Raw genomic sequence first — 25,495 nt, 5'->3', positions numbered from 1 at the left:
CTTCCTGTCTCTGTAACCTCCTCCAGCCCCTACAACCCTCCCTATCTCTGTAACCTCCTCCAGCCCTACAACCCTCCCTATCTCTGTAACCTCCTCCAGCCCCCTACAACCCTCCCTATCTCTGTAACCTCCTCCAGCCCCACAACCCTCCCTATCTCTGTAACCTCCTCCAGCCCCACAACCCTATCTCTGTAACCTCCTCCAGCCCCACAACCCTCCCTATCTCTGTAACCTCCTCCAGCCCCACAACCCTCCCTATCTCTGTAACCTCCTCCAGCCCTACAACCCTCCCTATCTCTGTAACCTCCTCCAGCCCTACAACCCTCCCTATCTCTGTAACCTCCTCCAGCCCCTACAACCCTCCCTATCTCTGTAACTTCCTCCAGCCCCTACACCCCTCCCTATCTCTGTAACCTCCTCCAGCCCTACAACCCTCCCTATCTCTGTAACCTCCTCCAGCCCTACAACCCTATCTCTGTAACCTCCTCCAGCCCCTACACCCCTCCCTATCTCTGTAACCTCCTCCAGCCCCCTGCAACTCTCCCTATCTCTGTAACCTCCTCCAGCCCCTACAACCCTCCCTATCTCTGTAACCTCCTCCAGCCCTACAACCCTCCCTATCTCTGTAACCTCCTCCAGCCCTACAACCCTATCTCTGTAACCTCCTCCAGCCCCACAACCCTCCGAGATCTCTGCGTTCCTCCAATTCTGGCCTCTTGCGCATGCCCGATTTCCATTGCTCCACCATTGCCGGCCGTGCCTTCAGCTGCCTGGGCCCCGAGCTCTGGAATTCCCTCCCTAAACCTCTCCGTCTCTCTCTCTCTCCTTCTTTAAGACGCTCCTTAAAACCTACCTCTTTGACCCAAGTTTTTTTGGTCACCTGTCCTAATATCTGGGTGTCAAATCCTGTTTTTGAGAATGCTCCTGTGAAGCACCTTGGGACGTTTTGCTACGTTAAAAGGCACTGTACGAATGTGAGTTGTTGCTGGCGAGCCTCTAGAAAGAAGAAGCGAGGCCAAGCGTAAGGTGCTCTGTACGGCGGGCCAGATCGAGACCGTGGCTGCAGGAAACCTCAGTGAGACACGGTCGAGTTTACTGCAAAGATTCAAAGGCGGCAAGTTTATTTTTTTAATTTTTTTTTTGTAAAACTCCAAAATCATTGCAATACTGCACTAATGACTTGATTACCAGGTTTTCTTTTCCTTCCAAAAAAAAACAATCCAATAACGTAACCGAGTTACTTTTATTCTACAATTTAAAAAAAAACAAAATAAAATAAAGCCAGACCTTCCACTTTCCTCTTGCGTTACACTGCAAGGCACCGGAGGACTCGCAAGCTTATCTACCCTTTAAAGAGCCGCAGCTCTTAGCTCGGCCAGGTTGCGATTTCAAACGCATCCCGGGGAGTTTACCGGGCAGTCGCTGTGCAGTCGTTTTATCTTTAGATTTATTATTTTTTTTGCAGGTGACTGGGTGGAGTTTGCAGTCCAAACTCGACGGGGACATCTTGTGATTACAGTGGAGGATAATACTAGGTCTTGGTTTATAATACCAAAAAAAATAAAAGAGATAAAAGGCTAGAATTGCACTTGTACTTCAATTAAATTATACTAAACCGCAGTTTGTTAAAATACTTGTCTCGGTCTCTGCTCCCGCGACGGCTGCTCTCGTTCTCCCGAGTCAGCCAGGAACTCGCCATCTTCGAGCAGGGGGGGTTTTCAGAACTGCGCTAGGCTCCGTGCAGAGCGTGGTATGAAAGGTGACGTTATATACAGTGTACAAAGTCGGCGGCGGATCTTCACTCGCACCCTCTTCCGATTTTCCGGCCCAGTACGGCGGCAACAAAAAAAAAATGGGTCCCGCGCTACCGTCCGAGTCACATGACGTCCACAAAGAACTCGCTGGGGTTTCCCATGGCCATGTGGAAGGACTGGCGGCTGGCGGTGAGCTCGGGGGGCACGGAGGCTAGGTCGCGGACGGGCGGCGCCCCCGGGGGCACGGCGGCCGAGGGCGGCTGGGGCACCATCATCACCATCAGGGGGTTGTACTGCAGCGGGACCCCCGGGGGCCCGTAGGCGTGGACGGAGTGGTGGGACCGCACGCTGCCCATCACCGAGTGGTGGTGGCTCCGGTGGCTGTGCTCGCTGTTGGGGGCCGAGCGCTCGCTCCCGGCGTGCTCGCGGCGCACGCTGCTCCGCGCCGAGTACTCCGACTCGCTGCCGCTGCCCGACTTGGAATCCACCGTTTTGCTGTCCTTGTCCTTGCGTCTCTCGCTCTCGCTGCGGTTCGATCCACTGCTGCGGCTTCCTGCAACCGAGCGAAGGTTGCAAAAAAAAATCATAAATTACGCGCGTCAAAACGGAGAGCATCGCTACAAACGACTCCACCCGTCCCAACCGGCAGCGCCATCACAGGCCAAAGTCTTTTGGGTGCGGATTTTTAAAGATTTTTTTTTTTAAAAAGGGTTTGGGAAGGGCAAATTTCACGCTCAAGGCAAGCCGTGTCAGTGATTCTCAATTAGCGAAGCCCTGCTAGGCACCCATTGGCAACACCGAGCCTTTCCCGGTCAGATCCAGGCCCAGGTTAGCTGCGGAGTGAAGGTCCCTTATGGATCCTACCTGAAATGAGTTGGGCAGTCTCGAATCCGTTCTCTGCGCGCACATAAAACTGCCGCTAGTCCGGCACTAACTGGCAACGTCACTGAAGAAGCGCATCAGCCCTGGCTCAGTGGGTCGCACACTCGCCCGAGTCAGAGCGTCATGGGTTCAAGTCCCACTCCAGAGACTTGAGCATAAAAATGCCACGTTGCCTACATTACAACAGCGACCACGCTGCAAAACGTACGTCACTGGCTGTAAAAAGCGCTTCGGGACGTCCCGAGCTCACCAAAGGCGCCGGTGAAACGCAAGTTCTTTCTTTCGAAGGATGTTTTAGCGTGAAAAATGGAGAAAAAATGTGAGCGCAGCTTGTTAAGAGCTCGTGGGGGGGGGGGGGGTCGGACGCACGAAACCCTCGCTCACCTTCGCTGTGCTGGCTGCCGGCACTCCCGCCTCCTCCGTAGCTGTAGGTGGTTAACTCGTGGTAGCTGGGCGGCTGCGTGGAGTAGGGGTGCGGGGGTGGGTAGGGATACTGGAAGGAATGCATGATCGGCCACGGGGTGGTGCCCGGGTGGGGAAGGGGTGCCAGCGTGTCCTGGTCCGAGGCGCCACTTGAACCATCATTGTCGTTCAAGGAGAGATTGGCCAAGTCTAGGGTGAAAAGAAGCAGGAAGCAGTTAACAACGCAAACCCAGTCAAATCAGCAGCAGGAGATCAGAATTTCATCGGATCTACGGCACGGAAACAGGCCGTTTGGCCCAACCGGTCCATGCACCACTCGAGCCTCCTCCCGTCTTTCCTCATCTCACTATCAGCGTAACCCTCGATTCCCTCCTCCTCACATGCTTGTCCAGCCTCCCTGACATGAATCTCGTCATTCACGTGGAAATGACTTATGAAATGATAGTGGGCGGCCTGCTGGTGGCGCTGTCCAGGGAAGAGTATAAATACTCGGGCATGGGCCCAGCTTGCTCAGGACATTCTTTAACAGGAACTAGTGAAGGACACAACTAGACCTCCATGTTGTAAAACAGTTGATTAAAGCTTTGTTTAACGCTTAGACCAAGTGCCGAGTAGTTTTCTTACGTCACTCCCCTTAAATGCATCTTTACTATTCACCTCAACCACTCCCTGTGGCAGCGAGTTCCACTTTCTCACCACTCTCTGGGTAAAGAAGTTTCTCCTGAATTCCCTATTGGATTTCTTGGTGACTATCTTATATTGATGGTCTCTAGTTTTGCTCTTCCCCACAAGTGGAAACATTCTCTCTTTATCCACTCTATCAAAACCTTTCATCATTTTAAAGCCCTCTATTAGGTCACCCCTCAGCCTTCTCTTTTCAAGAGAAAAGAGACCCAGCCTGTTCATCCTTTCCTGATATGTACACCCTCGCATTTCTGGTATCATCCTTGTAAATCTTCTCTGCACCCTCTCCAGTGCCTCGATATCCTTTTTATAATATGGCGACCAGAACTGTACGCAGTACTCCAAGTGTGGTCTAACCAAGGTTCGATACAGGTTTAGCATAACTTCACTACTTTTCAATTCTATCCCTCTAGAAATAAACCCTAGTGCTTGGTTTGCATTTTTATGGAATTATTATGGAAAGGCCATTCAGTCCAATCAGCCCCCTCCTTGTCCCAAGTTAGCCCCACACCCCACCTCCTCCTCTCCCTGCAGAAGCACGTGCAACGGCCTCACACCTGTCGATGCTGCCTGCTGTGGTACCCTCTCGCAGTAACTTATTCCACTTCACCGTCGCCCTTTAGGTAACAAACATTCCAATCGGCTTCCCGTCTCGCCCTTAACTCCCTCATTCTTCATCCGGGTCCATGGTATCTGAACCCTTCATCGCACTCCATGATTTTCCCACATCAGTTTCCCCAGCAATGAAACTGTTACATGGGAACAGGAGGAGGCCAGTCGAGCCTGTTCCACCACTCAACTAGATCAGGGCTGGTCTGTATCTTAACTCCATCTGCCCGCCTTGGTTCCGTAACCCTTAATAATCTTACCCAACAAAAATCAAACAATCTCAGTTTTGAAATTTCCAATTGACCCCCAGCCTCGACAGCTTTTTGTGGGGGAGAGTTCCAGATTTCCACCCCCCTTTGTGTGAAGAAGTGCTTCCTGACATCACCCCTGAATGGCCTGGCTCTGATTTTAAGGTTCTGCCCCCTTGTTCTGGACTCCCCCCACCAGAGGAAATAGTTTCTCTCGATCCACCCGATCAACTCCTTTAATCATCTTAAACACCTCGATTAGATCACCGCTTAATCTTCTAAACTCGAGGGAACACAAGCCCAGTCTGTGCAACCTGGCCTCGGAATTTAACCCTTTTAGCCCCCGGGTATCGTTCTGGTGAATCTGCGCGGCTCCCCCTCCAAGGCAGAGATATCCTTCCTGAGGGGCGGGGCCCAGGACTGAACCCGGTCACTCCAGGTGGGGTCTCACCAGAGCTTTTTTGGCCTTCGTAGCGAGAGGATTCGAGTACAGGAGCAAGGATGTCTTGCTGCAGTTGTACAGGGCCTTGGTGAGACCACATCTTGAGTATTGTGTGCAGTTTTGGTCGCCTTATCTGAGGAAGGATGTTCTTGCCATGGAGGGAGTGCAGCGAAGATTCACCAGACTGATACCTGGGATGGCAGGAATGACGTATGAGGAGAGATTGGGCTTATACTCACTGGAGTTTAGACGAATGAGAGGGGATCTCATCGAAACCTATAAAATTCTAACAGGACTAGACCGACTAGATGCAGGAAGGATGTTCCCGATGGCGGGGGAGTCCAGAACCAGGGGTCACAGTCTAAGGATAAGGGGTAAGCTATTTAGGACAGAGATGAGGAGGAATTTCTTCACCCAGAGAGTGGTGAACCTGTGGAATTCTCTACCACAGAAGGCAGTGGAGGCCAATTCATTAAATATATTCAAGAAGGAGTTAGATATATTTCTTAAGGCTAAAGGGATCAAGGGATATGGGGAGAAGGCAGGGACAGGGTACTGAATTTGGATGATCAGCCATGATCTCATTGAATGGCGGAGCAGGCTCGAGGGGCCGAATGGCCTACTCCTGCTCCTATGTTTCTGTAATTGTAACATAACTTCCTCCCCGGTAACAGGTAAAGACTTTTTGAAATGAAATCTAACTGCTGAACACCAGACGGAGGCTCCACTCTCTCACTCACAGTTCTCACAGCCGCTGAAGTCCCCAAAGATGTAGTAACACTGCTCCGAGAAGGTGATCTTGTTGACAGTGTGGCGGATGAAGCCAGCCTTCAGCAGATTGCTCGCGTACTTCCTCGCCTCTCTGCGATCCTGGAAGCCCTCGATGTGGTGGTACAGCCAATCCACAACGTCGGAGCCTGTGAGCAACACACGGTTTAGTCCGATCACTTCTGCAACAGTGAGACCGCAGGCAAAGAAAGTCTGGACAGAGGCAATTGGAGCAGGCATCATCACATCAATAATGGCAGACAGTCTTGGGTAGGAGACTGAGAGACACCAGTCAGTGTACAGATATCTCCCCGAGAGAGAGGGACTGAGAGACACCAGTCAGTGTACAGATATCTCCCCAAGACAGAGGGGACTGAGAGACACCAGTCAGTGTACAGATATCTCCCCGAGAGAGAGGGACTGAGAGACACCAGTCAGTGTACAGATATCTCCCCGAGAGAGAGAGGGACTGAGAGACACCAGTCAGTGTACAGATATCTCCCCGAGAGAGAGGGACTGAGAGACACCAGTCAGTGTACAGATATCTCCCCGAGAGAGAGAGGGACTGAGAGACACCAGTCAGTGTACAGATATCTCCCCGAGAGAGAGGGACTGAGAGACACCAGTCAGTGTACAGATATCTCCCCGAGAGAGAGGGACTGAGAGACACCAGTCAGTGTACAGATATCTCCCCGAGAGAGAGGGACTGAGAGACACCAGTCAGTGTACAGATATCTCCCCGAGAGAGAGGGACTGAGAGACACCAGTCAGTGTACAGATATCTCCCCGAGAGAGAGGGACTGAGAGACACCAGTCAGTGTACAGATATCTCCCCGAGAGAGAGGGACTGAGAGACACCAGTCAGTGTACAGATATCTCCCTGAGGGAGAGGGACTGAGAGACACCAGTCAGTGTACAGATATCTCCCCGAGGGAGGGGGACTGAGAGACACCAGTCAGTGTACAGATATCTCCCTGAGGGAGAGGGACTGAGAGACACCAGTCTGTGTACAGATATCTCCCCGAGAGAGAGAGTGACTGAGAGACACCAGTCAGTGTACAGATATCTCCCCGAGAGAGAGAGGGACTGAGAGACACCAGTCAGTGTACAGATATCTCCCTGAGGGAGAGGGGACTGAGAGACACCAGTCAGTGTACAGATATCTCCCCAAGGGAGAGGGACTGAGAGACACCAGTCAGTGTACAGATATCTCCCTGAGGGAGAGGGATGACAGACACCAGTCGGTGTACAGATATCTCCCTGAGGGAGAGGGACTGAGCCACACCAGTTAGTGTACAAATATCTCCCCGAGAGAGTGGGACTGAGAGACACCAGTCAGTGTACAGATATCTCCCTGAGGGAGAGGGACTGAGAGACACCAGTCAGTGTACAGATATCTCCCTGAGAGAGAGGGACTGAGAGACACCAGTCAGAGTACAGATATCTCCCTGAGAGAGAGGGACTGAGAGACACCAGTCAGTGTACAGATATCTCCCTGAGTTACACAGTGAGTGACACTTACCCTGCTGAATAAACAGTGACACTGTACAGTTAGTGAGTGACCCTTACCCTGAATAAACAGTGACTCTGTACAGTTACACAGTGAGTGACCCTTACCCTGAATAAACAGTGACTCTGTACAGTTACACAGTGAGTGACCCTTACCCTGAATAAACAGTGACTCTGTACAGTTACAGTGAGTGACCCTTACCCTGAATAAACAGTGACTCTGTACAGCTACAGTGAGTGACCCTTACCCTGAATAAACAGCGACTCTGTACAGTTACACAGTGAGTGACCCTTACCCTGAATAAACAGTGACTCTGTACAGTTACAGTGAGTGACCCTTACCCTGAATAAACAGTGACTCTGTACAGTTACAGTGAGTGACCCTTACCCTGAATAAACAGTGACTCTGTACAGTTACACAGTGAGTGACCCTTACCCTGAATAAACAGTGACTCTGTACAGTTACACAGTGAATGACCCTTACCCTGAATAAACAGTGACTCTGTACAGTTACAGTGAGTGACCCTTACCCTGAATAAACAGTGACTCTGTACAGTTACACAGTGAGTGACCCTTACCCTGAATAAACAGTGACTCTGTACAGTTACAGTGAGTGACCCTTACCCTGAATAAACAGTGACTCTGTACAGTTACACAGCGAGTGACTCTTATCCTGAATAAACAGTGACTCTGTACAGTTACAGTGAGTGACCCTTATCCTGAATAAACAGTGACTCTGTACAGTTACACAGTGAGTGACCCTTACCCTGAATAAACAGTGACTCTGTACAGTTACAGTGAGTGACCCTTACCCTGAATAAACAGTGACTCTGTACAGTTACACAGCGAGTGACTCTTATCCTGAATAAACAGCGACTCTGTACAGTTACACAGCGAGTGACTCTTATCCTGAATAAACAGTGACTCTGTACAGTTACAGTGAGTGACCCTTACTCTGAATAAACAGTGACTCTGTACAGTTACACAGTGAGTGACCCTTATCCTGAATAAACAGTGACTCTGTACAGTTACACAGCGAGTGACCCTTATCCTGAACAGTAACTGGTGTTACACAGAGAGTGACCGTTCTCCTGAACAAGCAGGGGCCTCAGTTACACTGAACTGGAAATCTATGGTTACACATTAAGTCATCTTCATCTTGCTGAATAAGAAACTACTCTGTACAGTAAGTACGTTTACACTTGTGACCATGGAAGTGTTAATACCCTGTATGTTGGGTAATAAATACAAGTCTGATTAACAAGCAACATACCTAAAAATGCATTGGGGATTGTAATTTTCAACCACATTCTGTCTCGAACCTCAAGGCCAGACTCTGGGGAGGCCATCGCCTTAGCAACAGACATCATATCCGTGTGGATCGACAAGTTAAAGTCATCAAACCCTGGAGAAAGATTTAGCAAACTGATTACGAGAATTGCCAAAGATCGGAACAGAGGCCACTGGTCCAACACAGAGACGTATCTGTTCCCTCCGCTTATTCTTGCTGTTTGTCTTTAGGTCTGGAACGTGACTGGCAGACCCACGAGCTGCTCCCAGGCCCTGGTAAAGCCATTAACAGGCCACGGTGGGGGAGGGGGGGGCACAGCAACAGCTGAAGGCAAGATGCCTCTTGTTACCATGCCCAATCAATGGTGGAACCCGTGTACCACCACTGCAGGGCACCGTGCACCACAATATCTAGTCAACTTGTGGCCATTATCCTGGGGGGGGGGGGGGGGGGGGGGGCGGGGGGAGGTTGGGAGGGGAGAAGGAGGCGCAGTCTCTTTGGGTAACCCCAAATTGAGATAGCTGTCACCAGTTCAGAGCCAAGTCGACCCTCTGTGGCAAGCTTGGCAGTCTAATACCTGACTGAGAGATTCACAGTACTCCAGGCACGGCGGCTCACAAATGGAACCCGGAGCAGAAGACCGGCCGGTCACTGGGGGCTGGGATTCTAACCCGTCCTGCTCTGTAAACATCTACAAGCCAATACCTTAACGGGTAGGGCTGTCCTACCTGGACAAGCGGGAGGAAGCTTACCAGTGCGTTGCTGACAAGCTGCACTGCTTCAGCTGGTTAGATCCCGGTGCAAGTTGGAGGATCCCGAACCCTTGGGTCTGCAACAACGTTCCCTCTAATTTTTTGGGGGGAGGGCGCCCCATGCCCCCCTTTAAGGGGCTGCGCGGACCACGCATGATTTTGCATTGAAAAGTCGGCAACCCTGGAGCAGGAATGCTGTCTGCAACCTGTGCACTCAGTTCGTTGGGCTTGGCTACATGGTGTGTGCCCCTCTAGCAGGAGGGCAATGTATGCTCCACATTCCACAGATTTCTCAGATGCCAGGATCCGAGGCTCCCACCGGGTATCAGAGAGTTCCAGCGTGCTGGGCCACAGCTATCAACCCCCCCAAAAAAAAAGGTCATCGACGGGGCTGAACTTCCCTTGTCCAATGACGCCGAGCACACCCGCAGGTAGTCACTCACGTTCAGTTTCGGTAATGGAGCTGCTCGAAGTGATGGTGCTCATGGACGAACTGGCGCCGTAAGCTGGATACGCTCCAGTCAATGCGACAGAATGAGAAACCCAGGCGGCGGGATCGATAGGCCTGATGGGCTCATCTACAGAAAGAGGCACAGAGAATCTCATCAGTGAGTGTGGAACACCTGTAGAGGAGAGAGAAAGACAGCAAAAAAAAAACAGGAAGAGAATATCATCAACAGGGTAACTCACCAAGAGATGCACTGACTAAACACGATGCGACAACACACCAATACACTAACAATTAAATTCCTTTCATTAGATTTGCCCTCTCATTTTGCCCACTCCTCTCCCGAAGGCACAGACCCGTGCTGGACCAAAGCTCCACTTGCACTGAGTGCCCTGCAGCACGTCGCCCAAGTGCTCAGTTCTCATGTGTGAGCTTGTTCCATCGAGCACCCACAGCTTATTCAAACAATGGGGACAGGGAATGTGTGTCACACGTCCCCATTTTGTCCTCATCCAACATCCACACACTCGTACATTCCAGCAGAGGACACTAGACCGAACCATACAGCACAGGAGGAGGCCATTCGGCCCATTGTGCCTGCTCTTTCAAAGAGCCATCCGATTAGTCCCAGTGTAGAGGGAGCTTTACTCTGTATCTAATCTGTGCTGTACCTGCCCTGGGAGTGTTTGATGGGACTGTGTAGAGGGAGCTTTACTCTGTATCTAACCTGTGCTGTACCTGCCCTGGGAGTGTTTGATGGGACAGTGTAGAGGGAGCTTTACTCTGTATCTAACCCGTGCTGTACCTGCCCTGGGACTGTTTGATGGGACAGTGTAGAGGGAGCTTTACTCTGTATCTAACCCGTGCTGTACCTGCCCTGGGAGTGTTTGATGGGACAGTGTAGAGGGAGCTTTACTCTGTATCTAACCCCGTGCTGTACCTGCCCTGGGAGTGTTTGATGGGACAGTGTAGAGGGAGCTTTACTCTGTATCTAATCTGTGCTGTACCTGCCCTGGGAGTGTTTGATGGGACAGTGTAGAGGGAGCTTTACTCTGTATCTAATCTGTGCTGTACCTGCCCTGGGAGTGTTTGATGGGACAGTGTAGAGGGAGCTTTACTCTGTATCTAACCCGTGCTGTACCTGCCCTGGAAGTGTTTGATGGGACAGTGTAGAGGGAGCTTTACTCTGTATCTAACCCGTGCTGTACCTGCCCTGGGAGTGTTTGATGGGACAGTGTAGAGGGAGCTTTACTCTGTATCTAACTCGTGCTGTACCTGCCCTGAGAGTGGTTGATGGGACAGTGTAGAGGGAGCTTTACTCTGTATCTAACCTGTGCTGTACCTGCCCTGGGAGTGTTTGATGGGACAGTGTAGAGGGAGCTTTACTCTGTATCTAACCCGTGCTGTACCTGCCCTGGGAGTGTTTGATGGGACAGTGTAGAGGGAGCTTTACTCTGTATCTAACCTGTGCTGTACCTGCCCTGGGAGTGTTTGATGGGAGAGTGTAGAGGGAGCTTTACTCTGTATCTAACCCGTGCTGTACCTGCCCTGGGAGTGTTTGATGGGACAGTGTAGAGGGAGCTTTACTCTGTATCTAACCCGTGCTGTCCCTGCCCTGGTAATATTTGAAGCTGACAGTCATTAAAATTTGAGCTAGAGGCATTGAAAAATTTACTCACATAAGAAGTCAATAAAAATCTATTTAGGTGGCACAGAACATTCTGCTCTTAACTGCAGTAAAAGCTTAAATCGTCTAACTGCTAGTATGATACTTACTTCTGGGCAATGTGAAATAACCCTGAGGTGATGGGTCCCAGCACTTGGCAACTGTTAAAATGATCGGCCTTAAAACAGGAAAAAAACACACAGATTAACGTCGAACAAAGTACAGAAGCACTCTAAAATGGGAGAAAGAGCATCACAGCACATTAGGAAAGGGAAAATGAGAAAAGGCCCTGCGGTCATTCAGATCCAGGTGCAGACTTGCTTTAACTTGCGCTTGTTCGGGGCTGAGGCTGAATCACCTTTACCCCTCGCTCCCAGTGAGTACAGATGGCGGAGGCCATTTGCCCCATCCAGTTCATCCTTTCACCCCCATTACAGCGTCTAACTGCCTTTTGAGTGACTCCAGCCCTTTCCCCCGCCACTCCCCTACCTGGAGACGAGTCCAGGCATTGACACACTTTGTGTGAAGTGTGCAGTCTGTCCCCGTGTCTCCTTGCTCTACAGTCGTGGTTTAACCTGAAATAGTGCCCAGATGAATCTTAGAATATTCATTTTCACTTAATATCTTATTAATACGTCATGAAGGGCCATTCTCATTTGCCTCATGTCGAGGCTGAAGATTCCAAGTTGTTGGAAAATAAGAGTCTAAATGGGGTTGAAGAAGAGAGGGATCTGCGGGTACAGATACACACGTCACTAAAAGTAGCGATGGAGGTTAATAAGGCCATAGACAAAGCAAACAAAGCACTGGGGTTCATTTCTGGAGCGACAGAATTGAAAAGCAGAGAAGTTAATATTAAAACTTGCATCGAACCTTGGTTAGACCGCACAGAGAACTGTGAACAGTTCTGGTCTACCTATTATGAAAAGGACACGGGGGCACAGGAGAAGGTGCAAAAAAGATTTACAAGGATGATCCCAGAACTGAAAGTCATCCTCAGTTCCGAGGGACTGCCTAAGAGAGAAGAGAGACCAGAACGGAGAGGGTATACCTACCAGGAAAGATTGAACAGGCTGGGTGGCGCTCTTTTCTCTAGAAAAGAGAAGGCTGAGGGGCGACCTGATCGAGGTCTTTTAAGATCAGGAAAGGGTTCGATAGGGTAGACGTACTGAAGATGTTTCCACTTGTGGGGGAGACCAGAACTAGAGGCCATCAATATAAGACAGTCACTAATAAATCCAGTCGGGAATTCAGGAGAAACTTCTTTCCCCAGAGAGTGGTGAGAATGTGGAACTCGCTGCCACAGGGAGTGGTTGAGGCGAATAGCAGAGATGCATTTAAGGGGGAAGCTGGATAAACACACGAGGGAGAAAGGAATAGAAGGATATGGTGATGGGGTGAGATGGAGAGGGGTGGGAGGAGGCTGGTGTGGAGCAGAAACACCGGCACGGAGCAGGTGGGCCAAATGGCCTGTTTCAATGCTGTAGATTCTATATAACCCGAAACTTCTTGTTTGAATGTCTCAATCACATCCACATTCACTGTGCAAGTTTATTCTTAAATGTGATAGTCAGCCGTGAAGCTGTTATCAACTCAGTTTCCTTGGTTTTTCCATTCAATGAGATCAGGGCTGATCTGTATCTGAACTCCATCCACCCGCCTTGGTTCCCGAAACCTTAATACCCCTGACCCCAACAAAAATCTATCAATCTCAGTGTTAACATTTCCAATTGACCCCCGGCCTCAACAGCTTTTTGGGGGAGAGAGTTCCAGGTTTCCACCACCCTTTGTGTGAAGAAGTGCTTCCTGACATCCCCCCTGAACGGTCAAGTACAACAATCTCCACATTCTCTCTCGAAATATTGATATACCTATCAATTCATCCAATGAAAAGCGACGAGTTAAGATAGTAACTATAGGTTTTTATTGGCTAAATAACAGAGCCCACCCTCGTGGCTGATCGGGTCCAACAAGGAGGAATACCAGCCAGTCGACCACCTTTATACCTGGGCAAGCAGGCGGAGCCATGGGCGGAGTCAGCTGTGGTCAGCCCAGGTATAACAGCGTGACAAGAGGTGACCTTGTGTAGTGATACAACAGTGTAAACAGTGATAACCATAGTGTAACGATATAAACAGTGATAACCATAGTGTAACGATAGTGAACGATAAAAGTGGTTTACCACATTCACCCCCTGTTTAAATTTGAGTCCGGCGGGGTGAAGTATACTACCAGTTCGGGTATGTCAGTCTGTCCGGAGGCCTCGTAAGTCTTTCTGATCGGTGCAGCAGCGGTGGCGGTGATGCAGTATCCGATGTTAATGCTGGTGTCTGCGTGGTCGGCGAAGGCTCGTGGGGTTCCGGCATGCCGTCTACCTGGGCTGGATTTGGGGGGGTGGTGGGGGGTAACGGTGGTGTCTCGGGGTGCCCGAGGGTGCAAGGTCTCGTAAGGAGACTGTGTCCTCCCGCCCGTCTGGGTATGCCACATAGGCGTACTGGGGGTTGGCGTGCAGGAGGTCCACCCTCTCGACCAGGGGGTCCGTTTTATGGGCCCTCACGTGCTTTCGCAGCAAGACGGGCCCCGGAGAAGTCAGCCATGTTGGTAGCGAGGTTCCCGTAGTCGACTTCCTGGGGAAAACAAACATTCGTTCATGGGGGGTGGCGTTAATGGCAGTGCAAAGTAGTGACCGGATGGAATGCAGCGCTGCCAGGAGGACTTCCTGCCAGCGAGAGGTTGGGAGGCCCTTAGACTTTAAGGCTAAGAGAACAGCCTTCCAGACAGTCGCGTTCTCTCTTTCCACCTGGCCGTTCCCTCGGGGGTTGTAGCTGGTGGTCCTGCTTGCAGCAATGCCTCTCGCTAGTAGGAACTGGCGAAGTTCCTCGCTCATGAAGGATGAGCCCCGGTCGCTATGTATATAGTTCGGGAACCCGAACAAGGCGAAGAGGTCGTTCAGGCATTTGATGACCGTGGTACTGGTCATGTCTGGGCAGGGGAAGGCAAAGGGGAAACGGGAGTACTCATCAACGATGTTGAGGAAGTACACATTACGGTCAGAGGACGGGAGGGGCCCCTTAAAATCGATGCTCAAGCGCTCGAAGGGGCGGGTGGCCTTGATCAGGCTTGCTCTGTCCGGCCTAAAGAAATGCGGTTTGCATTCGGCACAGGTTTGGCAGTTCCTGGTCATGGTCCTGACCTCCTCGATGGAGTAGGGCAGGTTGCGGGCCTTAGTGAAGTGGTAAAGTCTGGTGACCCCGGGGTGGCAGAGGTCGTTGTGGAGGGTCTGCAGTCTATCAATTTGCACGTTGGCGCATGTACTTCGTGATAGAGCATCTGGGGGTTCGTTCAGTTTACCAGGCCGGTACAAGATCTCATAATCATAGGTGGAGAGCTCGATTCTCCACCTCAAGATCTTGTCGTTCTTGATTTTGCCCCTCAGCTTGTTATTAAACATAAAAGCGACCGAACGCTGGTCGGTGAGGAGGGTAAATCGTGTGCCTGCCAGATAATGCCTCCAGCGTCGTACTGCCTCCACGATCGCCTGGGCCTCCTTCTCGACCGAAGAGTGTCGGATCTCAGGGCCCTGGAGGGTCCTTGAGAAGAAGGCCACAGATCTCCCTGCCTGGTTAAGGGTTGCAGCTAGGGCGAAGTCGGATGCATCGTTCTCCACTTGGAAAGGGATAGACTCATCCACCGCGTGCATTGTGGCCTTAGCAATGTCTCCCTTTATGAGGGAGAAGGCTGCGCACGCTTCTGCCGTCAGGGGGAAGGAGGTGGACTTCATGAGGGGTCTGGCTTTGTCCGCATAATTCGGCACCCATTGGGCATAGTAAGCGAAGAGCCCCAGGGTTCTCTTCAGTGCCTTTGGACAGTGGGGGAGGGGAAGCTCCATGAGGGGGCGCATTCTTTCGGGGTTGGGGCCGATGACTCCGTTCTCTACTACGCAGCCGAGGATGGCAAGACGCGAGGTGTTAAACACACATTTCTCCTTATTGTAAGTGAGGTTCAGCCGTTCGGCCGTACGGAGGAATTTCTCCAGATTAACATCGTGGTCCTGCCGGTTGCGGCCGCAGATGGTGACGTTATCTAGATAAGGGAACGTGGCCTGCAGCCCGTTCTGGTCAACCATCCGGTCCATCTCCCTTTGGAAGACCGAAACCCCGTTGGTGACGCCGAAGGGAACCCTAAGGAAGTGGTAGAGGCGGCCATTCGCCTCGAAGGCGGTATACTGGCGGTCCTCAGGGCGGATAGGGAGTTGGTGATAGGCCGACTTAAGGTCGATGGTGGAGAATACCCGGTACTGTGCAATCTGATTGACCATATCAGATATGCGGGGAAGGGGGTATGCGTCCAGCTGGGTGTACCGGTTTATGGTTTGGCTGTAGTCGATGACCAGGCGGTTTTTATTGCCGGTCTTAACGACTACGACCTGGGCACGCCAGGGGCTGTTGCTCCTCTCGATGATGCCCTCCTTCAGGAGACGCTGCACCTCAGAGCTAATAAAAGCTCTGTCCCCGGCGCTGTACCGCCTGCTCTTGGTGGCGACGGGTTTACAGTCGCGGGTGAGGTTAGCGAACAGGGAGGGGGGCGGGACCTTGAGGGTGGATAGGCCGCAGGTGGTACGCGGTGGGCGGTTTAAAGGCTGCTGGTTGTCGACTGTGAGTGGGGGGAGGGGTCCACCATATGCCAAAGTGACACTTTGAAGGTGGGATTGGAAGTCCAGCCCTAGTAGGACGGCAGCGCAGAGCTGGGGCAGGACGAGGAGTTTAAAATTTTTATACTCCGTGCCCCTAACCGACAGGGTCACAACACAGTAGCCGCTGATGTCTGTGGCGTGGGGCCTCGATGCCATCGAGATCCGGTTGCGCGTTGGCCGGACAGTGAGGGAGTAGTGGCTCACCGTGTCTGGATGGATGAAACTCTCCGTGCTTCCGCTGTCGAACAGGCAGGTCGTGGCGTGGCCGTTTACTTTGATGTCCATCATTGACTTGGACAGGTGATGCGGGCGAGCTTGGTCCAGTGTGACGGAGGCTAGTGTATGGCTGAGCGAGCTGCTGTAGTCTGCGGGTGAGGCGGTGGTCGGGTCTGGAGACAAGGTGGCGGACGAGTGTGGTGGACAAAATGGCGGCGCCCACGACGTTGAATAAAATGGCGGAGAAAATGGCCGCCCCCACAACTCACATGAGGCCCTGCTGGCGTCGGTGGCCTTGATAAAAAATGGCCGCCCCCACGACTCACACGATGGGCTACTGGCATCTGTGGCCTTGATGAAAGATGGCCGCCCCCACAACTCGCATGAGGCACCGCTGGCGTCTGTGGCTCTCCCCCTGCAGGCCTTCGCGAAGTGGCCTTTCTTGTGGCAATCGGAGCAGGTCGCGTTTCTTGCAGGGCAGCGCGTCCTCGGGTGTTTCGCCTGGCCACAGAAGAAGCAGCCGGCGGCCCAATCGCGGGGCTCCGATGTCGCAGCCGGTACCGGGGGTGGCGGTCCCGATCGGTTCTGGGACGCCGACGCTGATGTAGGTCCCAGAGGCGGCGGTGCGAGGGGTATTGCGGCCAGGGTCGGGCCCGAGTCCCAGGGTCGCGCAGCACAGTACCTGGAATACGCCTCGAGGTCCCGATGGGCCACTTCCAGAGAGCGAGCGAGGGCTGCAGTTGTATTCAGGTCGAGGTCCTTTGATTCGAGCAGTCTTTGCCGTGAGTAGTCGGACCGAAGGCCTTTCACGACGGCATCGCGGATATTCTCTTCAGTATTTTCTGCCGCCGTTACAGCTTTAAAGTCACAGTCCCTGCCGAGTGTTTGTAGCGCCCGTAAAAATTCATCTACAGACTCTTCTGGCTGTTGCGAGCGGGATCTTAGGAGATGTCTGGCATACATAGAATTTACCGGGCTCCGGTACTGCTCTTTCAGCAGATTGAGGGCGTCCTCGTATGTAGTAAGGTCCTGGATGAATGCAAATACTTTAGGGCTCACTTGGGCGGTCAGGACTCTTAGTTTGGATCCCGGAGGCACGCCGGATTCTCCCAGGTAGGATTCGAAACAGCTCAGCCAGTGTTTGAAGTCGAGGGCTGAGTTCGCTGCCTGTGGGTTTAGATCCAAGTACGGCGGTTGGAGGGCTCGCAGCCAGGCCGGCTGCTGTGGCTGTTGTAGCTGGCCGTTTGGCTGGTCGTTTGGCTGCTCCGGTCCACTCATTTCAAAATTTAGCCAATAAAATTGATATACCTATCAATTCATCCAATGAAAAGCGATGAGTTAAGATAGTAACTATAGGTTTTTATTGGCTAAATGACAGAGCCCACCCTCATGGGTGATCGGGTCCAACAAAGAGGAATACCAGCCAGTCGACCACCTTTATACCTGGGCAAGCAGGCGGAGCCATGGGCGGAGTCAGCTGTGGTCAGCCCAGGTATAACAGCGTGACAAGAGGTGACCTTGTGTAGTGATACAACAGTGTAAACAGTGATAACCATAGTGTAACGATATAAACAGTGATAACCATAGTGTAACGATAGTGAATGATAAAAGTGGTTTACCACAAATATATTAATATAAAAATAGTAAGGAGGGGGGGTAGAAGATTCAACATTGTCGGGTGGCATTGTCACTTACCCAGGCTTGTGTACAATCTCCCTCAGAACCCGCACAGCATCATCATTGCTCATGTTCTCAAAGTTTATATCGTTCACCTGAAGGGGGACAGAAGGACCCGGAGTGAGTGAGTGGCACAGGAAGCCTCCTATCCAAGCAGTCACACGTGAACGCAACAATAAGGGCCCGTGCCCTCCTCAACTACACTCAGGAAGCCCGTAAACAAGACAGGGGCCGACACTTCACTGCTACGCGACACAGACCTTTCAATATTAAACGCTGCTATCTCAGAATTGGCCCAATTGGTTAAGTGCGCTGTCCAATGTGGTATTGAGCTATTCTGACCCAACCGTCTCCGTTTCGGTCTCTAATCTGGTGGGTTGGGTGGGTGCGTGGGGAGACAATGTCCCCGCTAATTCTTTTTTTGGGTGCACGGCCATTCAATTTCTCACGCATGCGCGGGTTATTTCAATCGTTGAGTGGCCTGCGCAGGACCTCCAGATCGGGAACAATGGTTGTTGGGGGGGGGGGGGGGGGGGGGTGTGAGGGGGAGCAGACTGCATTTGGTCTCAGACTCCTGGCTAGTGGGAGAGGGGGAAACATAGAAGATAGGAGCAGGAGTCGGCCATTCGGCCCCTCGAGCCTGCTCCGCCATTCAATGCGATCATGGCTGATCATCCAAATTCAGTACCCTGTCCCTGCCTTCTCCCCATATCCCTTGATCCCTTTAGCCTTAAGAAATATATCTAACTCCTTCTTGAATATATTTAATGAATTGGCCTCCACTGTCTTCTGTGGTAGAGAATTCCACAGGTTCACCACTCTCTGGGTGCAGAAATTCCTCCTCATCTTTGTCCTAAATGGCTTACCCCTTATCCTTAGACTGTGACCCCTGGTTCTGGACTCCCCGGCCATCGGGAACATCCTTCCTGCATCTAGTCTGTCCAGTCCTGTTAGAATTTTATAAGTTTCAATGAGATCCCCTCTCATTCTTCTAAACTCCAGCGAGTATAAGCCCAATCGACCCAATCTCTCCTCATACGTCATTCCTGCCATCCCAGGTATCAGTCTGGTGAATCTTCGCTGCACTCCCTCCATGGCAAGAACATCCTTCCTCAGATAAGGCGACCAAAACTGCACACAATACTCAAGGTGTGGTCTCACCAAGGCCCTGTACAACTGCAGCAAGATATCCTTGTTCCTGTACTCAAATCCTCTCGCTACGAAGGCCAACATACCATTTGCCTTCTTAACCGCCTGCTGCACCTGCATGCTTACCTTCAGCGACTGGTGCACAAGGACACCCAGGTCTCGTTGCACTTCCCCTTCTCCCAATCTATTGCCGTTCAGGTAATAATCTGCCTCCCTGTTTTTGCCACCAAGGTGGATAACCTCGCATTTATTCACATTATACTGCATCTGCCATGCTTCTGCCCAATCACCCAACATGTCCAAATCATACTGGAGTTTCTCGGCATCCTCCTCACAGCACACACGCCCACCCAGCTTTGTGTTGTCTGCAAACTTGGAGCTATTACATCTAGTTCCCTTGTCTAGATCATTTATATATATTGTGAATAGCTGGGGTCCTAGCACCGATCCCTGCGGTACCCCACGAGTCACTGTCTGCCACTCAGAAAAAGAGCCGTTTATTCCAACTCTTTGCTTCCTGTCTGCCAACCAGTTCTCTATCCAAGTCAGTACCTTACCCCCAATCCCATGAAAACAAACCAGCCAGATTCCTCCCTTCCTAATCACGATTCAGTGACCCTCCCTGCTGGAAGGCAAGGTGTACATGGCTGGTGACAGAGGGTGGGATCGGCTGTGATTCAGCCCCACCCACACACACCATCTAGGTTCACACATGAAGGGTGCGGTACGGCAACAGAGAGCTACTAGGTGCCCGTGGAACTGTACTCCGGTACCAGTCAGAAACTTCGGGAATTATTGTGATGGGGGTACTAATGCTCAAGGACAATGAAATGCTGGTTGTTCCCCGCCGACACAATACGACCAAAGACGGCGTGCCCACACTTTCCCCTGTAACCCGGGGTCATTTCCGGTTACCTGCAACAGCATGTCGCCAGGTTCGATCCTCCCGTCCGCTGCCACAGCTCCGCCTTTCATGATCGACCCGATGTAAATCCCTCCGTCACCTCGCTCGTTGCTCTGGCCCACGATACTGATGCCCAGAAAGTTGTACTTTTCTGGAGTTTGGAGAAAATGGAATCATTATTGTTATTTTTTTTTGTTGAGATGATCGGGACATTCGCCAGGGTTCAAAATGAAACATCTGCAATTGTTGCATTTAATTATTTGTATAATTTCTAGCAAGAAAAGGAGGAGCTCGCGTTTCTCCAGCCTCCTTTCACCACCTCAGGACGTCCCAAAGCGCTTCACAGCCAATGAAGGACTTTCTAAAGTGTAGTCACTGTTGTAATGTGGGAAACGCGGCAGCCAATTGGGGCATCATAGAAACATAGAAGATAGGAGCAGGAGTAGGTCATTCGGCCCCTCGAGCCTGTTCCGCCATTCAATGAGATCATGGCTGATCATCCAAACTCAGTACCCTGTCCCTGCCTTCTCCCCATATCCCTTGATCCCTTTAGCCTTAAGAAATATATCCAACTCCTTCTTGAATATATTTAATGAATTGGCCTCCACTGCCTTCTGTGGTAGAGAATTCCACAGGTTCACCACTCTCTGGGTGAAGAAATTCCTCCTCATCTCTGTCCTAAATGGCTTACCCCTTATCCTTAGACTGTGACCCCTGGTTCTGGACTCCCCCGCCATCGGGAACATCCTTCCTGCATCTAGTCTGTCTAGTCCTGTTAGAATTTTATAAGTTTCAATGAGATCCCCTCTCATTCTTCTAAACTCCAGCGAGTATAAGCCCAATCGACCCAATCTCTCCTCATACGTCATTCCTGCCATCCCAGGTATCAGTCTGGTGAATCTTCGCTGCACTCCCTCCATGGCAAGAACATCCTTCCTCAGATAAGGCGACCAAAACTGCACACAATACTCAAGGTGTGGTCTCACCAAGGCCCTGTACAACTGCAGCAAGACATCCTTGCTCCTGTACTGGAATCCTCTCGCTACGAAGGCCAACATACCATTTGCCTTCTTAACCGCCTGCTGCACCTGCATGCTTACCTTCAGCGACAGGTGCACAAGGACACCCAGGTCTCGTTGCACTTCCCCTTCTCCCAATCTATTGCTGTTCAGATAATAATCTGCCTTCCTGTTTTTGCCACCAAAGTGGATAACCTCACATTTATTCACATTATACTGCATCTGCCATATCACCCAACCCGTCCAAATCATACTGGAGTTTCTCGGCATCCTCCTCACAGCACACACGCCCACCCAGCTTTGTGTCGTCTGCAAACTTGGAGATATTACATCAAGTTCCCTCGTCTAGATCATTAATATATATTGTGAATAGCTGGGGTCCTAGCACCGATCCCTGCGGTACCCCACTAGTCACTGCCTGCCACTCAGAAAAAGACCCGAGCACAGCAAGCTCCCACAAACAGCGCTGTGATAATGACCAGATAATCTGTTTTAGTGATGTTGATTGAGGGATAAATATTGAGCAGAACACCCCTGCTTTTCTTCCAATAGTGGTCGTTACGTCCTAGGGGGGCAGACGGGGCCTCGGTTTAGCGTCTCATGCGAAAGACGGCAGCTCCGATGGTGCAGCGCTCCCTCAGTCCTGCACCGGGAGTGTCAGCCTAGATTCTGTGCTCGAGTTCTATCGCTGAGCCACGGCTGACAGTCAGTCAGTCAGTTTATGTGTCGAGCCAAATGGTCCCATTCCGTGCTGCAATTGCTCCGCACAAGCGAGAGGCAGCCAGCTCGCACGGGGACAAAGGGGCCTCGTGACAAAACCCAGATACTTGAGCGCAGCGGGCACAGCATCAGCAAACGCCGTCAGCATTCCAGAGCACAGAGTCACTCACTTACCCATGTTCAAGGTGACTGTGATGATGTTCAGGGACATTGTCGAGTCAGTCACGCTGCTGAACGAGGAGGCCTATGTAGGTTTACAAACAGAGAAGCCGAATCAGAGATAGGGTAACAAACCGACAGCCCCCCCACCCCTCCCCGCACCCCCAAATATCTTCCTCTGCTGAAGGTACCAAACTTTGCTGGAATACACTCACAGGCCCTCTGGTGCCTCATCCAAGTGACAACTCAAGTGTGAGCATTACTACAGCCATTTGATAGCGGGGTGCATCACAGCCAAGTCCGCTCCCGTTCTTATCTGAAGACCAGATACATATTTTCCATCAGGAATCACTGGACAGTGGCCAGGATAAGAACCTCAGAATTAGGAGCTGGAGTCGGCCATTTGGCCCCTCGAGCAGCAGGTCGTGGCTGATCTTCGACCTCGACTCCACAGCGATGTAGGTAACCTCGGCCACTATTCGCGTCAAACCACAATCGTACGGCAAGGTGACACAAACTGGTAAAAGGGCGAGTTCGGGGCTGATGTTCAATTGGGAGATTTAACAGAGGTGTTCAAAATGATGAGGGGTCTTGATAGAGTCAATAGGGAGAAACTGTTTCCAGTGGCAACCAGAGGACACAGGTTTCAGAGAACTGGCAAAACAACCTGGGCGGGGAGGCGGGGAGACGAGGAGAATGTTTTTCCGCAGCGAGTTGTGATCTGGAACGCGCTGCCTGAAAGGGCGGTGGAAGCAGATTCAACAGTAACTTTCAAAAGGGGAATTGGAGAAATACTTGAAGGGGTAATTTTGCAGGGCTGTGGGGAAAGAGCCGGGCGGAGTGGGACTAATCGGAGAGCTCTTTCCAAGAGCTTTCCTTTGTGCTGTATAAGTCTGTATCAGGAGGCATCTCTTCACACAGAGTGGCCAACATCGGCAATGGGCCGATTAGGGGAGCGGAGGTAAAACCTTGAGTCATCCAACAGGCTGTTAGAATTCCACGACGGGTGATTCGGGGGTGGACTGCAGGTTTCTAGGGAAGGACGAGATAGACGGGCCGAACGGTCTCGCTCATTTGCGATTCAAAAGACGAAGGGCCCCGCCTACAGAGCCAATTACACCGCGGGCGACTGTGCTCTTACACGCTCGAGCCGCGGGGGGCGCTGCTTCCGTCTGCGGCGATGGCGCTTCAGGATCCGGGAAGAGTTGCTCTGTTCGGTGGAGCTGCTGAATCTGGGAGGAGGAAAAAAAAAAGGTCAAATAAAATCCGAACGAAACTCAACAGGATCTGCCGGCTTGGCGCGCTCACCCGCCCGTGTTCTCGCAGATCGGGATGGCTGCGGCGGTGAGCGCGCCATGAACTAGTTTTAGTCTTTCTAGAAGTGGCGACGCTCCGCCCTTCGGCCCACCCTCTCTCTCCCCACCCCCCCCTCTCAGAAACGCTGGCCCTCGCTGGGGTACGGTTCCCCGGGTACCTGGCCGCTTCACTGCTTCTGTTCATTCAACTACCGAGGGCCGAGCCCGAATCTGTTCCCAGCCGGCGCCCTGGCTAGCGCTGGAAGCAGGGACGCCGAGCCGCCTTTCCCTCTCGCTGGGCCAGCGGGCGCGGAGGCAAACTGCAGTGCCCCCGAACCGCCGTCCCAGCCGAGAGCAGGCGGCTCGGCACGGGGCCGGGAATCTGCCGGGCCACCGTGGCTTAGCACTGACGTAAGAAAACTACTCGGCATCTGGTCTAAGCGTTAAACAAAGCTTCAATCAACTGTTTTTCAACATGGAGGTCTAGTCGTGTCCTTCACTAGTTCCTGTTAAAGAATGTCCTGAGCAAGCTGGGCCCGTGCCCGGGTATTTATACTCTCCCTGGACAGCGCCACCCGCAGGCCGCTCAGTATTATTTCATAAGTCTTTTCTACATGAATGGCAAGATTCATGTCAAGCACCACACCAGGCAGTGTCGTGATCAACTAGATCAGACACATTGAGAAGGTGGGACCAGCAGCAGCAAATCCAGCCTCCCCGTCACATCGCCCTCCGCCTTCTGTTACACACCTCCACGTGCTTTCCAGTGAAAGGGGCGTTCCGAATGGAATGCTGCACGGAGGAACGCCGACCTGAAGATCGAGCTGAATTTGCACCGCAGGAGGACGCCATTCCGCTCAAGCCCGTTCCACCACTCAATTACAACGTGACTGATCTGTATCCTAACTCCAGGTTACCTACCAGGTTCCCCAATGCCTCTGGGGCCGAGCTGACTTGCACTGCTGGGTTGAGAACGGCTTTCAAGCAGGCTGAACATCATAGAAACATAGAAGATCGTAGCAGGAGTAGGCCATTCGGCCCCTCGAGCCTGCTCCGCCATTCAATGAGATCATGGCTGATCATCCAAATTCAGTACCCTGTCCCTGCTTTCTCCCCATATCCCTTTAGCCTTAAGAAATATATCTAACTCCTTCTTGAATATATTTAATGAATTGGCCTCCACTGCCTTCTGTGGTAGAGAATTCCACAGGTTCACCACTCTCTGGGTGAAGAAATTCCTCCTCATTTCTGTCCTAAATGGCTTACCCCTTATCCTTAGACTGTGACCCCTGGTTCTGGACTCCCCGACCATCGGGAACATCCTTCCTGCATCTAGTCTGTCTAGTCCTGTTAGAATTTTAAGTTTCAATGAGATCCCCTCTCATTCTTCTAAACTCCAGCGATTATAAGCCCAATTGACCCAATCTCTCCTCGTACGACATTCCTGCCATCCCAGGTATCAGTCTGGTGAGAATTTTAAAATGGAAGCGTTGCTGGACCGGGAGCCAATGTAGAGATTCACCAGGATGTTACCTGGGCTGGAGCGCTTCAGCTATGAAGAGAGACTGGACAGGCTGGGGTTCGCTGCACTCCCTCCATGGCAAGAACCTCCTTCCTCAGATAAGGTCAAGTCCCGAATGCCACAGAACCGACGGCTCACAGGAGGCGCCGACAAGGAACCACCCCTCTTTTGGCTGCGTTAGGGTCAGCGCAGCTGAGCTCTGATCAGTAGGGACGCTTGGACACAGCCAGACTTGAAAGGAGATGAGGAAGAATGGGAGCTATTGCGAGACCAAGGGAAGGGGGGGGGTCAAAGCTCTCGGTTTAGGACATTACTAAGGCCGAGAACAGGGGATGAGACGAGTTAAGTCAGGCCGGTGGTGACCAGGTGATGTTCAGCTTGGGTTATGAAAGTAGGAGGATGGGCAAAGCTGAGTGAGCCAAGCAGTTCCACTGCTTTGAGACTATTCCAAAGCCCTCCTGGCCATCACCCCCTCTGCTTGCTGCCCTACATAGAGTCATACAGCACAGAAAGAGGCCCTTCGGCCCATCGTGTCTGCGCCGGCCATCAAGCCCTGTCTATTCTAATCCCATTTTCCAGCACTTGGTCCGTAGCCTTGTATGCTATGGCGTTTCAAGTGCTCATCTAAATGCTTCTTGAATGTTGTGAGGGTTCCTGCCTCTACC

The 25,495-nt window shown here is 51.7% G+C and overlaps 1 protein-coding gene across 1 annotated transcript in view; it reads right to left on the bottom strand.

Annotated features, from left to right (window-relative positions):
* Positions 1-1,114: 1,114 nt before the first annotated feature.
* Positions 1,115-25,495, bottom strand: part of LOC147091103 (segment polarity protein dishevelled homolog DVL-3-like) — a gene marked incomplete at its 5' end in the record, with an annotated part of 36,716 nt that continues 12,335 nt past the window's right edge. The window contains 10 exons of the mRNA XM_085977165.1: positions 1,115-2,307; positions 3,021-3,248; positions 5,783-5,959; positions 8,593-8,724; positions 9,806-9,940; positions 11,587-11,654; positions 18,081-18,157; positions 20,127-20,266; positions 22,029-22,098; positions 23,155-23,245. Of these exons, the coding sequence (XP_085833291.1) occupies positions 1,877-2,307; positions 3,021-3,248; positions 5,783-5,959; positions 8,593-8,724; positions 9,806-9,940; positions 11,587-11,654; positions 18,081-18,157; positions 20,127-20,266; positions 22,029-22,098; positions 23,155-23,245 (1,549 nt within the window). The remainder of the gene's footprint in view (positions 2,308-3,020; positions 3,249-5,782; positions 5,960-8,592; positions 8,725-9,805; positions 9,941-11,586; positions 11,655-18,080; positions 18,158-20,126; positions 20,267-22,028; positions 22,099-23,154; positions 23,246-25,495) is intronic.

The sequence above is a fragment of the Somniosus microcephalus genome, unplaced genomic scaffold (genome assembly GCF_052327205.1).
Source record: "Somniosus microcephalus isolate GS21.2 unplaced genomic scaffold, FLI_Smic_1.0 unresolved_chr4, whole genome shotgun sequence".
Lineage (NCBI taxonomy): Eukaryota > Metazoa > Chordata > Chondrichthyes > Squaliformes > Somniosidae > Somniosus > Somniosus microcephalus.
This window is presented reverse-complemented; position numbering and strand designations above follow the sequence as displayed.